Source organism: Myotis nattereri (genome assembly GCF_964212035.1).
Source record: "Myotis nattereri genome assembly, chromosome: 9".
Classification (NCBI taxonomy): Eukaryota; Metazoa; Chordata; class Mammalia; order Chiroptera; family Vespertilionidae; genus Myotis; species Myotis nattereri.
In genome coordinates this window covers 60,723,366-60,735,781 of record NC_138084.1, presented here as the reverse complement: position 1 = coordinate 60,735,781, position 12,416 = coordinate 60,723,366, and the positions used below count along the sequence as shown (strand labels likewise).

Sequence of the window (12,416 nt, the reverse complement as noted above, 5' to 3'; positions counted from 1 at the left end):
TAATCCAGTGATGTTTTCCTAATTTTCAAGTACTTACATCTAGTAGAGATGAAATGCTGAACCTATTATAACACAAAGAGAAGAAAACAAATTAGGTAACACCTTGCTCTTAGATTTTTATAGGCTATACATTTCATTAAGCAGATTTTTCTGGCCTACATATCCTGCTACTCTGAGCTCCTCTGGAGGTCATGGTCATGTCTATGTCATTAAATTCCTAGCAAGAACCATTACATTTACCTGAGTTTCGATTGGATAATTAAAGCGATCAATGACAAATGAATGCTTCTGCATTTTTATTCCATTTGCTTAGTGTTAGCAAGACCCACCTTAAAAGGGGGAAAAAAATTAGGTTTGGATTTAAAGAGCAACTCATCTGCTAGGTATTGAGAAGCTGCATATAGAAAGAGCAATAAGCCATTCTCAGTTCCCAGGCTCTGGATCCATTCTGGAAATACATTTTCTCTCAGAATCTCATTATCTTTAAGTCCTTGTAATTATTTGCTGAACTTCATTTGCCTTATTTTGCTTAGTTCCTGAGTTCTCTCTTCTGTTGGATACTGTTGACACCTAGCAGGGACCTTGGAAGATGAGGTAGGCATTTCTTCTAGGTGTGGAGGAGTTTGGATTCTATGCAGCACATTTTTTTTTTAAATATATTTTATTGATTTTTCACAGAGAGGAAGGGAGAGAGAGAGAGTTAGAAACATCGATGAGAGAGAAACATCGATCAGCTGCCTCCTGCACATCTCCCACCGGGGACGTGCCCGCAACCCAGGCACATGCCCTTGACCAGAACCGAACCTGGGACCCCCCAGTCCGCAGGCCGACGCTCTATCCACTGAGCCAAACCGGTTTCGGCTATGCTGCACATTTTACTGGAAAGTCATGAGAGGAACCACAGGAATATAAAGGAAGAGCTTCGGGATATTCAAGGATGCAAATACCTAAAGCAGGAAGGGCATTTCTGATTGGAATGCTGGGTAAGAGAACTACTCAATACCATTTTTTTTTTTATTGCAAACCTACCATGTAATAGGTATCTCATCCATATTATAGCTCATATATTCCTTACAAAACTGTAACAAGATAGATTATCTCCATTTCACATATGAGAAAACCGAGTTTATTTGCCCGAAGTCACACACAGGTGGCAATCATATTTGAACCCAGATTTGTCTGGCTCAGAGTTCAATGCGCCTCCCGGCTATTCTGCTATGCCTCCAGGGAATGTTTCAGGTGTCTGGACCTACCCTGTTCATTAGAGTAGCCATTAGTTAAATGGGGCTAGTCTGAACTGAGATGTGCCACAAAACATATACTGTTTTGAAGACCTATATTACCCAAAAAAGTAAAATATCTCCATAATTTTAAAATATGTATCTCAAGTTGAAATGAATATTTTGGATTTGTTAGATTAAATATGTATTATTAAAATTATTTAATAAATTAGTTTTTGTTTTAATGAAGCTACTAGAAAGATTACACAGGTGGCTCGCATTATGTTTCTGATTTAGATTATTTCTTAGGTTCCCAAAAGTAAAATTTTAGGGCTTCAAAGGGATATTTTCAGGAATTTAAATCATTAATAGTTACTGAATACTTCTTAATTTACTGTTTTCTAAATGTAATAAACAGAAATCTTAAATTCCTTAGGCAGAAAGCACTTGATATTACACAGGTTGAATGGTCATCTGGTCATCCTACAGAGGGGTTAAAGCATTCCACAATAAACTTATAGTAAAGGCATAATCAGTGACTGTGATCGTGCTTTGTACCTCCAAGTTCCACCAATTCCTAGAGCCATTTTAGGCAGGGTGACGGTGGTGTATGTGTTGATGAGGAATCAAGAACTGATACAGAGGTTTCATTTTGATTGGGACTGAATCAGAGTACATGCTACTTCTCTGGGTTTCTTTTGATCATGATGTCCTAGCATAGTGGTGGATATTGTGCTAAATGCCACCACATCCATTTAGACTCAAAATAAAGACTCAAAATACCATCACTGTGGTAGGTTGTAGGCCAGTAAACTCTCCAGAGAATTGTATTTAAGATTAAAAATAACAAAGCCATTTTATTTCACTGTGTGCCTATGAATTATGATGTGTCCCTTAAACAATCACAAAAAAGGCATATAAATTAATCACAATTAAGGCCTTAGTTATGAAAAGCATATACTTTATTTTTTTTTTTAAGTACAAGATATGAGAAAATTTTGTTTGCAAATTGAGTTATTTAGCCTTCTTAAACTAGAAAGTACAGGTAAGTAATATAGTAAAAAGCGTGATTAGTGAATGACTTCTGTAGACAGAAGAGTCTAGTAAATATTAAGAAAAGTATAAAGGAAGCAAATGATATAAACTCTGCCCTAAGGGATAGAAGGGATTTCCATGCACTAGTTTAGTGCTGAGGCCTGAAAACCAGGGAATAGTTACATATCAACTCACCTCCTGATCAGAAAATAGGTGGCTTCTTTGGCCCTACACTTAAGTGGAAAGCTTATATAAAATCATGGATGCAACTCATTCCCAATTAAGAAAGGAGCCATGGGCTCTTTGCCTTCCAGATAACCAGGCAGCCTCATTTAGCAGTCTACTGGGATAGGAGGGGTCCTGTTATACCGTCTATTAGCTGTATCTGTCATCTGGGTCAGATTAAATACAAAGCAACTCCCACTTTCTGCCAAAACCCTTGTATCATAGATACTGATACTCTGAAACCCAGACATCTCCTTGCCAGGTGTCACAAAACAACTGAAGTTCTCCTAACTCTTGAGACCTGTTTGTCACAATGATTCAGTCCATATATTACCTTGAACTTTTCAGAGATCATGCGATTTTATTCTCATCTAAAAATTGCCACACATATTTGATTAAACAACATTACTTAGTCTAGGTTGGGTTACAAGTGCTGATTCAAAATAGACAGACATTGAAAAAATATAATTGAAATAAGGGATCACTAATTTAGTGCCCTTTGTCTAGTGTTAGTTCTGGTGTTGAGAAGATATGAGAAAAGCCTTCAGGAATAGTCATAGAAGGGCTTGGTAGTCAATGGGAAACTGCTGCTGGAGAGGCTGAGAGAGCAGATACTTAATAAATGTATGCTAGATGAACAAATATGCTATGGATTCAAGGATGCTTTATACAGTTAATAAAAGAATTCATGCCTTTTTTGTTGTTGTTCAAAACTTCTTTTTGAATATTTATATTTATGCTTTTGTCACTATCCACACTGTAGCTTTTTAAAAAAGCCCAAGCCACGATGCGGTTCTAGCCCCAATATAATCATCATCACCTCACTCTTAGAATTCCTTTTCATTTGTCACTTGGCCTTTGTGTGGTTTGTATAAAAAGAGGACCCTGGAAAATCAGTACTTCCTGTGAACTTGAAAGGCTATAAGAGCAGTGCCCAAATCCGCAGGATTAGGCAGGTAAAACCAGCAGGGTAGCAGATATATTACGATCTCTTGGACCAAGGTTTAGGTGTAGGCATGTCTAAAAGTCATGCTAACTCACCAGTTGAATAAGGATTACGTAGGTGGACCCGGGTGAGGTAGGACTGTCCTCAGGACTGGGTGAATTGTGGTAGGAGAGGCAGTATATAACATTCATGGATTAAACATCCAGCTACTACTTTCCTAAAAGTCTAGGTTCTAAAACACAAAGATCTAGGCTCTAGACTTTATTAACTTATGAAGATTCAAGTCACTACGTTAGCTCTTATGGTTTAAAATGAAAGCAAATGGCTATGATAGCTGAACTGCACCAGTATATTTAAGACTTTTAAATTGAATTCTGAGTTGCTTTACCTTATAAAAATACATGTCATTATACTAAATGCTCAACAAAAATTCAGGATGGGGATATTTAAAAATACATTTTCCTTGGGTCAGCACCAAAAATATCAGTAGTTTTCTGTACAACCCATGACAAATTTTTAAGTATAGGTAAGTTAAAATTTTTCTGATAAAAACCACAGAAATAATTTAAGGTATATCCAAACAACTTCCAGATACATTTTGACATCAAGGTCAGGCAATTCACTTGGAAGGATATAACGAGTACCACTGAATTTTTGTAGTAAGACTTTTGATGTCAACTTTGTCTTATGGGGATTTTTGACATTTCACAGGAAGGAGGCACTGGCACTAAATGATTAGAACCATTAAGACTGAGGTGAAGAATTTGTGCAGCCTTCCACAATTTCAAAGAGGTAGTGATAGATACTTGTCCTCCTGGCAATGTCAAGTGCAGTTTCCTCCAAGGTGTTTTTCAGACCTGGTTTGACGTAGCGGTTCATCAGGAGGAGTTCTAGGGTATCTTTGCTGTCTCTGTTTCCAGCAGCAAGGTGTAAGGGGGTCAAGAGGCCTTTTGTCTGGGCATTGATATCTGCATCATGCTGAAGTAGGAAAGAAGCTACTCTAGCATTATTCCACTTACAAGCACTGTGCAGGGGTGTCCAGCCATCCACAGTCACCGCATGAACATCTGCTCCGTGTGCAATTAGCTCACGGACAACCTCTAAGTGTCCGCCATAGGCTGCTCGATGAAGAGGGGTATACTCATCTTCATCTCTAGTGTTCACAAGAGTGGCCTTTTCAGAAAGTAGTCTCCGTACTGTAGACAGCTGAAAAGAAAAGAGAGATATTTAAAAGATCCAACTCAAACTAAACAGTAAATTGAGGAAATTAAACTGTCTAGTGGTGTTAGATTTAATGAAGTTTAAAAAAAAGCTTGTTAGCAGATGACTTTAAAATGAAAACAAGATTTCATTTTTGGAGGGAGAGGGTCAATAATTTAAGAATGAACCAGTTAGTGTTAACCATAAACTGTTGACTCTAAGAATGTGATTCTCTGAATATCAAACTATATATTTACTCCCAGGTCCAACTAAGGCTTATTGCATAAAAGCTTTAGTCCTAGATGAATAATTATATTTAATCTTTTATATGTCACTGTAAAGAAAACATAACAGGTTGATTTTTTTTCCTGAGGAGCAGCACACCAATGTACATAATGTATAAAACTTTAAAAAATAAACTTCTTTATCAGAGTGTAATGGTAACAGAGAAATCTAGAGATTAAACAGCTCAATTCCTTCTAACTAAAACAACCTAAGACACGTTTCAAGGAAGTTTGGTCTATGGACCTGCGGTGGAATACAGTGTGCTCTTGGGTTAAAAAGTTATGCAAAAATGCAAGGCATTTTACTTATTAGTTTATTAAGACACATGAGGGGAATTAGTAAAATGAGGTGAAAGTGGCTGCATGGGAAGAACAGACTTTTGATGTTAAGTAGGACTATCCTACTTGGATGATCCTGGGCAAATTAATATTCCTGAATCTCAATTTCTTACTCTGTAAAAGGGAATAGTATCTATTTTTAGGAATATAAAAGCATTCAATCAAATAATAAGGCATATGGTATAGTTGGTATCCAACAAATGTTAGTTCCCATCCTCTTTTTCCTAAATAATACTTATTTCTAGGATGATCCTGACAATATAAATGATTTAAAAATACAGATGATTGCTTGTGATCTTCATAGTTAATTATCCTTAAATCCCCCCAAATACCTAACTTGACTTTTTGTAGCTGAACATGTACTTTCATGTACATTGCCTCATTTGATCCTCAAAACCCTGCATAAAAGAGGCAGATATTAAAATGGCCACTTTTACTGATAAGAAAATAGAGGTTCAGAAATAGGATTTCCCCAGAGTTACAGATCAAATAGAGGCTCAAGGACAGGTCTTCTGGCTCCAAATCGAGTACTTTTCCTATTATATTACGGTTTCTTCCTTAACTGTTTTTTGTTTGTTTACCCGATTGTTTTCAGCAGCCCAAAGAAGCAATTTGCTTGGATCGTTTTCCATTTTTTTTTCTTTGAATTGATACCACTCTTCAGTCTTTTCATCTTGTTCCTCATCTTCATCAGAATTCCCTACCCAGAGACTTTGGGTACCAGTGGGGATAAGATGTCCATGTGTTTCCAACAACTCAAGTTGGTTAAAGTGTTCAGAAAAGTCCAAGGAATTCTCTGGGTTTGGTTGTCCATCATTTATTTGCTCTTTTTCCATTTTTACTACTATTCTACACACAAAGCATTTCAAATACCAGCGTATAAATAATCTTTTTAGAGATGAATTATGTCTGCTTTATTTTATCCATCAAGACCTGAAAACACAAACAAAAAATGATTAGGAAAACAGTAATTGAGGCTTTATTAACATCATATATAAGTCTTATAAACACACACACAAATAAACCTTGTCTAAACTTTTTGATGTTTATTGATACCCTTTACATTTACTAGATATCAGAGTTGATGGATTTCAGTTATCTATATATTTAATAACCTAATATTTCTTTTTTGTTATTGTTTGCTCCTACTAAGACAGTGGTTATAACTGTACAGTCATATCTCATTTTACTGTACTTTACTTTATCATGCTTCACATTTTTTTTTTTTACAAATTGAAGGTAAGACCCTCCACCAGCAAAAAGATTACCATTTGCTTCAATGCGGTGGTCTGGAACTAAACCCACAATATCTCTGACGTATGGGTATATTTATTTTGAACCTATTGGTTTAGATACTGTTGTATTATGCTAAGGGTGATAAATGCTTGAAGCTTCTAAATTGTAACTAATAAAGACAGGCACATTTCAAAAATCCTCAGCCGAGGATATGCTTATTGATGTTAGAGAGAGGAATAGAGAGAGGGAGGGAGGGACGGAGAGGGGGAGAGAGAAAGAAAGAGAAAGAAAGAGAGAGAAAGAGAGAGAGAGAGAGAGAGAGAGAGAGAGAGAGAGAGAGACACAGACAGAAACATAGCTGAGAGAGATTGGTTGCCTTCGGTACATGGCCCAACTGGGAATCGAACCTGCAACCTAGGTATGTACCCCGACAGGGGACTGAGCCTGCAACCTTTCAGTATACAGGATGATGCTCCAACTGACTCATTGACCAGGGCAAGCCAGACACATTTTAATAAAACAGACACCTAGATGCTATAGAGAGGACACAAAAACTTCTAAACAAAAACTACTTAAAACAATCAGGGATCCTTCGAGATAGAATAGCCCTCAAAGGACATGTGTGCCAAACTCTTCAGTGCAGACCTATCTTTATCATGACATCTGTAATAGTTATCCTATTTCTACTTAAATAATGTCAGGCTTGGGAAAACTCATTGCTTGAAAAGTAGTCCTATTCACTGATACACAACTATAATTCTTAATTAGCTTATTGTTTTGAAACTGAATTTTGGCTGTCATTCACGCCTTCGTTTAAGAAATATGAATAGAATGCCTGTCTCTGGCTCCTGGGATTCAATAATGAACAAGATCCACATCGTAACCTCGAGAAGCTTACTGTCAAGTTGGAGTGACCGGAAGACAGCCGGTTAAAGGCTACGACAGGACCATGTCCAGGTACCATGAGCATTCTGGAGGGCCGCCATTAGCCCAGTCCTAAGGGGCTAGAGAAGGCTTCCCAGAGGAAGTGATGCTTATTTTGCTAGGCTGCCATACTGATTTATAAATCAGTATCAGCTTAAAGAGTTACACGGCATATTAAACTTCAACCAAAGAAAATGAGAAGAAAAAGCATTTTAAAAATATCATTTTTACTTATCGAAGTGATCACTATGTAAGGTATAAATGGCTAATCACTTTGTACACCTGAAACTAATATAATGTTGTACGTCAATTGTAACTGAAAAAATACATTTTTTTAAAAAAAAATACCATATTTTTAGCCTCCCAACTATATTTGTTTGAATTCTTATCTTTTCAAGGCTCTTCTCAGATGTTAAGTCTTTCATTAAGTCGTTCTTAATCCTCAGATTAGATCCCTCTCAAATTCTACATTTTTTGTGCTATATATGGTTTTATTTCTCCACTAATTTTGTTTTTTGGCTTCTTAAAATATAGTAAGTGTAAGTACAGGGACTATACTTAACTTATAATTATGTCCCACTTAAATACAGCAAGAAATATTGTAGAATTAAATTTAAATAAGGCCCTACATCACTTGATTTTGACTGGAATGGATTCTGAGAAGTTGGAGAGTTAGTCATACCCCTATGATACTTATTTCTTTCTACCTAATTTTACAAGTTTGAGAGTATACCATCCTAATGCGGTAGACGTTATTAGTAGTGCCAAGCGCATTAAACTCGAGTTTAAGTCTATCACTCATGTCTAGTGCCTTCTCTGGGCCTGTTATTTCATTTTAAAATGTTAAGAAGGATTTTACTAAAGAATTCCCGAGGCCTGTCCAGCTTTCAGTCTATGAGAGACACTCTCAGAACTGCTTTATGTTTTAGTAGTTCTCACTTTTTTCTTTGTTCTCAAACGATGCCCTGAACTTTGCAACACAAAAATGACCATACATCTAATCATGAAACAATAAACACCAGTACATAACATGAACTAGTTATCATATCAATTTATAGAACAGATCTCGTGGGCCACCTCTCCTTTTTATAACGCCTCTCTTCTTGTAAATTTTGAATTTACTGCTCCGGATACAATGAACTGCACATAAAATTTTCTTGGTGGATTTAGTCTAAAACAGTTAAAGCCAGGTGCACGCCCTGGTTCAGGATTTTTAAAAGTCCATCAGGATTCTTACTTGGTGATATTCCACTAGGGAGAAATAGGGTGGGGTTTTGTTTTGTTTTTTTGCTTTTTTAAAAAATAAGGTGTTTCTTAACCTAATGGACACATACACGACAGGTGGGGCCATAAACCCCATTTTACAGGTGAAGGAGCGGAGGTTCGGAGAGATGAAAATAACTTGCCCTCGATTAAGGAACTTCAATAGAACCGAAAGCCCAGATTTCCTCAAAGTTTCACTTCTTTTTTTACCGCACTAGACTCTCCTGCTGTCAGCACAAAGCCATGCGGCTGCGCTCCATCCGAGGTCGCGGGCTCAGGGAAGCGGAGAACGGCCTGTGAGACGGAAGGTCTCCAAGTTGCACCTCCGGGGAGTGGGAGTGACCGGGGGGAGTGGGGGGGCACCTGCCCGGCCCGCCGGGACCCGGGCCACTTCCCAGGCCCGGCGTCGCCTCCCCGGCCTTGGGAACCACCAGGAGCAAAGGAACGGCTCCAGCCCCACCTAGAACCCGCGACGCGGCCGGCGGGTCGACAGGTGACCCGCCCAGAAGCGGCCAGGAGGCCTCAGGTGGCCCCAGGCGGCCAGGGTGAGCCAGGAAGAGTTACCCACCTTACGGAGGGGAGTTCGCCGCCGCAAACCTCGCTTCCGGGGTTCGTCCCCTCGGCTGCTCGCGATTGGCTCCTGTGCGGGGGCGGGGCCTCGCTGCTAGTTTCCCAGCTCCCTCACGGAGCTCGACAGCCAATGAGAGCCGAAGAGGGCTTGAGGCGCCTACGTCATCAATGAGGTATCGCGAGAGGGAGCGAACTGGCTTCTGGCTCCCGCCGAATTCGGGTTTCTGTCCAAGCGGATCTCAGAGGCGAGCTCTGGCCGGGCTGTTGCTTTTCTGCTCACGCATCTCACTCCTTTCCGGGTAAAAGACAGCCTCGGTCCCGATGGTGTAGCTTCGGAGAGACCTAAGAGTGGGGTAACTCAGGAGTCGTACCCGCCTCCTATACGTGCAGAATCTCGGGCGGAAGCCCCGAGTGGCTCACCCTCTGAATAGAATGGGCTGGGTGGGCTGGGAGGAGTCCCGGGGGGTTCCGCGTTCTGCTGCCCAGAGTCCGGTGGCGGCGGCGGCCTGATGAGGCTTGAATTCCCGGCGCTGCGAGTCTGTACGTGGGAGAGGTTCTGCCCCAGCAGCCTCTCTCCCACATATGCTGCGCACTCGTCCCGCTGGCGGCGGAGGGTATTTCTCCGCAGACCACGTGTTTCTGTTTATTTGCTCTAGCGTTACGGGTGCGGCCGTGCATTCTCTGTTCAGAACTAGCCCGTTCCTTTGCTGTCTGAGCCGGAAGTGCGGGGTCGCCTCCCGGTTGCAGAGTAGCCTGCCCAGGCTCCTTGGACATTCACTCAGAGTTGTTCGTGTGCTAAACCAGAACCACATTTTGCCCATCAGTTTAACAGCTTCCCACAGGGAAAGGGAGGTGGTCCACGAGCTTAATCATAAACTAGAACGGCACGAGAGATGTGCTATTTTCTATTCTTAGCTCTTAAAAAGTACAGTAGGTACTTGGTTGAAAATGAGACTCGTCCACTATTGCTAGTCTGCTTTTTTTTTTTAAAAAAAAATGCGTGTTTTGTAATAATGTAATTTTGTTTTTAGAATTTGGAATCGAGTGAGTTTTCTGACTTTTGAGCGCAGAACCGGGGATTACTCGGCGAGAAAGCTGGTCCTAGAGGAACTGGCCTGACCATAGAAATGAGTCCTGCAGATGCCCTGTAAGCATCCGTCTTCTGGAATCTTTTTTGTTGCTCTGGGTTTTTTAAAGCCCATCAACTAAGATCACCCCAAAAGAAAACATACTTAATAAATTAGCAGTGAGTAGCTTAACGGAGCAGAAGTGATAGTCATCAAAAAGAATATTTGGACTGTTTAAAAATTAATACTATGTGTTTATTAACTGAAAGATTGGGTCTTGCAGCAGTTTGATTATGTTGCTATAGTATGTAAGCTTATGTTTCTTAGGTTTGTCTTAAAATATATTCTTGAGCTTTCATGGTAAAGTCTTACTAGTCAAGGCAAGTCTGTTGAAGCAAATTTTTAGAGGAGTAAATTGCTCTAGTATTGAATAAATTGGAAATTATTTTGGGAAAAAAGAAAATAAGTAAAAGGACAAGGAACAGGTATGTGGAAAAGCTTTCGACTTGGAGTCTTTCACCCAGGTTTTAATTTCTTGGTTAATACTATGACCTTAAGCAAGTTAGCAATTTTCTAAAGTTTGCCTCAGTTTCTTCATTTGTATAATTGGAATTAAAATGTCTTTCCTAGATTAATTTTGATGTTTAAGTGAGAGAATCCTATGAAAGTAATTCATAAGTTGCTGTGGAAGCATAGGGTAGTAATATGAGCTGAAAATATTCAGACCTGCCTGTGTGTACATAGCAATCAGAACTGTGTGCAAAGCATTTTTAAACTTTCTGAAGATAAATCTTTTCTGGAAGAATCTCTTGCATATAAAGATTTGAAGTGCGTGTATAAAATATATATTTTGAATTATATATACATATACATATGTATATCCTATGTAATAAAAGCCTAATATGCAATTCAACCAAATGGCGGAACCACTGGTCGCTATTACACGCACTAATCACCAGGGGGCAGACACTCGACATAAGAGCTGCCCCCTGGTGGTCAGTGCACTCCCACAGGGGGAGCACCGCTCAGCCAGAGAAGCTGAGCTCATGGCTGGCAAGCACAGCAGCAGTGGAGGAAGCCTCTCCCGCCTCCTCTGCAGCACTAAGGAACAGCGAGCCGAGCGGTAAGGAGCCAGGGGTCCCAGACTGCGAGAGGGCACAGGCCCAGCTGAGGAATTCCCCCCCCCCCTCTGCCCCCCCACACTTCGTGCACTGGGATGGATGGCTATATATAAACAGTTTAGTGAAAAATAGCCTGAATCATCCACAGATTGATTCCATGATTATTTCTTGATTCCATGATTATTTCTTTGCCCATTCTTCACTTTCTTTTCTTTCCTGAATAACCTCTTTCAGATATGGTTCAAGGTAGAATTTTGTGTCCACTGCTCTTTAGGCAAGATCTGCTGCCTCACAGACAGGTCCAATGCTCTCTTAAGGCAAAACACCTTGTCATTATACAGGTTCTCAGGGAACTCCCTTATGGCTTCTTTTACATCTTCATCCACACGTATTGTATTGTCTTGCATTAACCCCAGTTTATTGAATCATGCAGCATTTTAATACCATTTTCAAATACCCTGTAGCCACTGGCTTGATGCTGCAACAGCAGGCTGGCTCAGTATTTTGACCAAGGTTTTACATTTTTTAAGCAGTCACAGACCTTTTAAAAATTTGTATACATTTGTTATGTATTGAATTAGTGGTAGGCAAAACTATGTGACATTAAAGATCTTTTGAATACTTCAAATTCAGACTTAGTTTAAAACTAGAAAAGTGATTTACTCCAAAGTGATTTATTGCCATTATTTGCTTTATAAATTTAGATTTCAATTTACTTGAACATTCTTTTAATGAGTTATATTGAAACATTTCTTCTTCTTTTTTAACACAGTGATGATGAAAATACATTTAAAATTTTAGTGGCAACTGACATTCATCTGGGATTTATGGAGAAAGATGCAGTCAGAGGAAATGATACATTTGTCACACTTGATGAAATTTTAAGACTTGCCCAGGAAAATAAAGTAAGTTTGGTTTAATGTTTTTCAGTGTTCCTTACTCAGCAGGCTCTTTTCCCTTCTTAAAATTTGAGGTTTGTTTTATAT

At 39.5% G+C, this 12,416-nt stretch overlaps 2 protein-coding genes across 2 annotated transcripts in view; one reads left to right on the top strand and one right to left on the bottom strand.

Moving 5' to 3' along the window:
* Positions 1-541: 541 nt before the first annotated feature.
* ANKRD49 (ankyrin repeat domain 49) lies at positions 542-9,955 on the bottom strand. The gene is made up of 3 exons (XM_081099022.1): positions 9,241-9,955; positions 5,831-6,182; positions 542-4,632 (listed from the first exon to the last, which is right to left on the bottom strand). The coding sequence occupies exons 2-3, from the start codon at positions 6,083-6,085 to the stop codon at positions 4,171-4,173; spliced, it is 717 nt and encodes a 238-aa protein (XP_080955148.1). The 5' UTR covers positions 6,086-6,182; positions 9,241-9,955; the 3' UTR covers positions 542-4,170.
* Positions 9,418-12,416, top strand: part of MRE11 (MRE11 homolog, double strand break repair nuclease) — a 73,524-nt gene continuing 70,525 nt past the window's right edge. Inside the window, exons 1-3 of the mRNA XM_081099021.1 lie at positions 9,418-9,541; positions 10,274-10,389; positions 12,203-12,335. Of these exons, the coding sequence (XP_080955147.1) occupies positions 10,370-10,389; positions 12,203-12,335 (153 nt within the window). The 5' untranslated portion in view covers positions 9,418-9,541; positions 10,274-10,369. The remainder of the gene's footprint in view (positions 9,542-10,273; positions 10,390-12,202; positions 12,336-12,416) is intronic.

What these genes read in the sequence shown, in the direction of transcription:
- ANKRD49 (XM_081099022.1), bottom strand. Translation starts at nt 6,085, where the DNA reads ATGGAAAAAGAGCAAATAAATGATGGACAACCAAACCCAGAGAATTCC. An exon ending in GGGCTGCTGAAAACAATCGG is followed by an intron (nt 4,633 to 5,830) that starts GTAAACAAACAA and finishes TTTTCTTTTCAG; the next exon opens with CTGTCTACAGTACGGAGACT.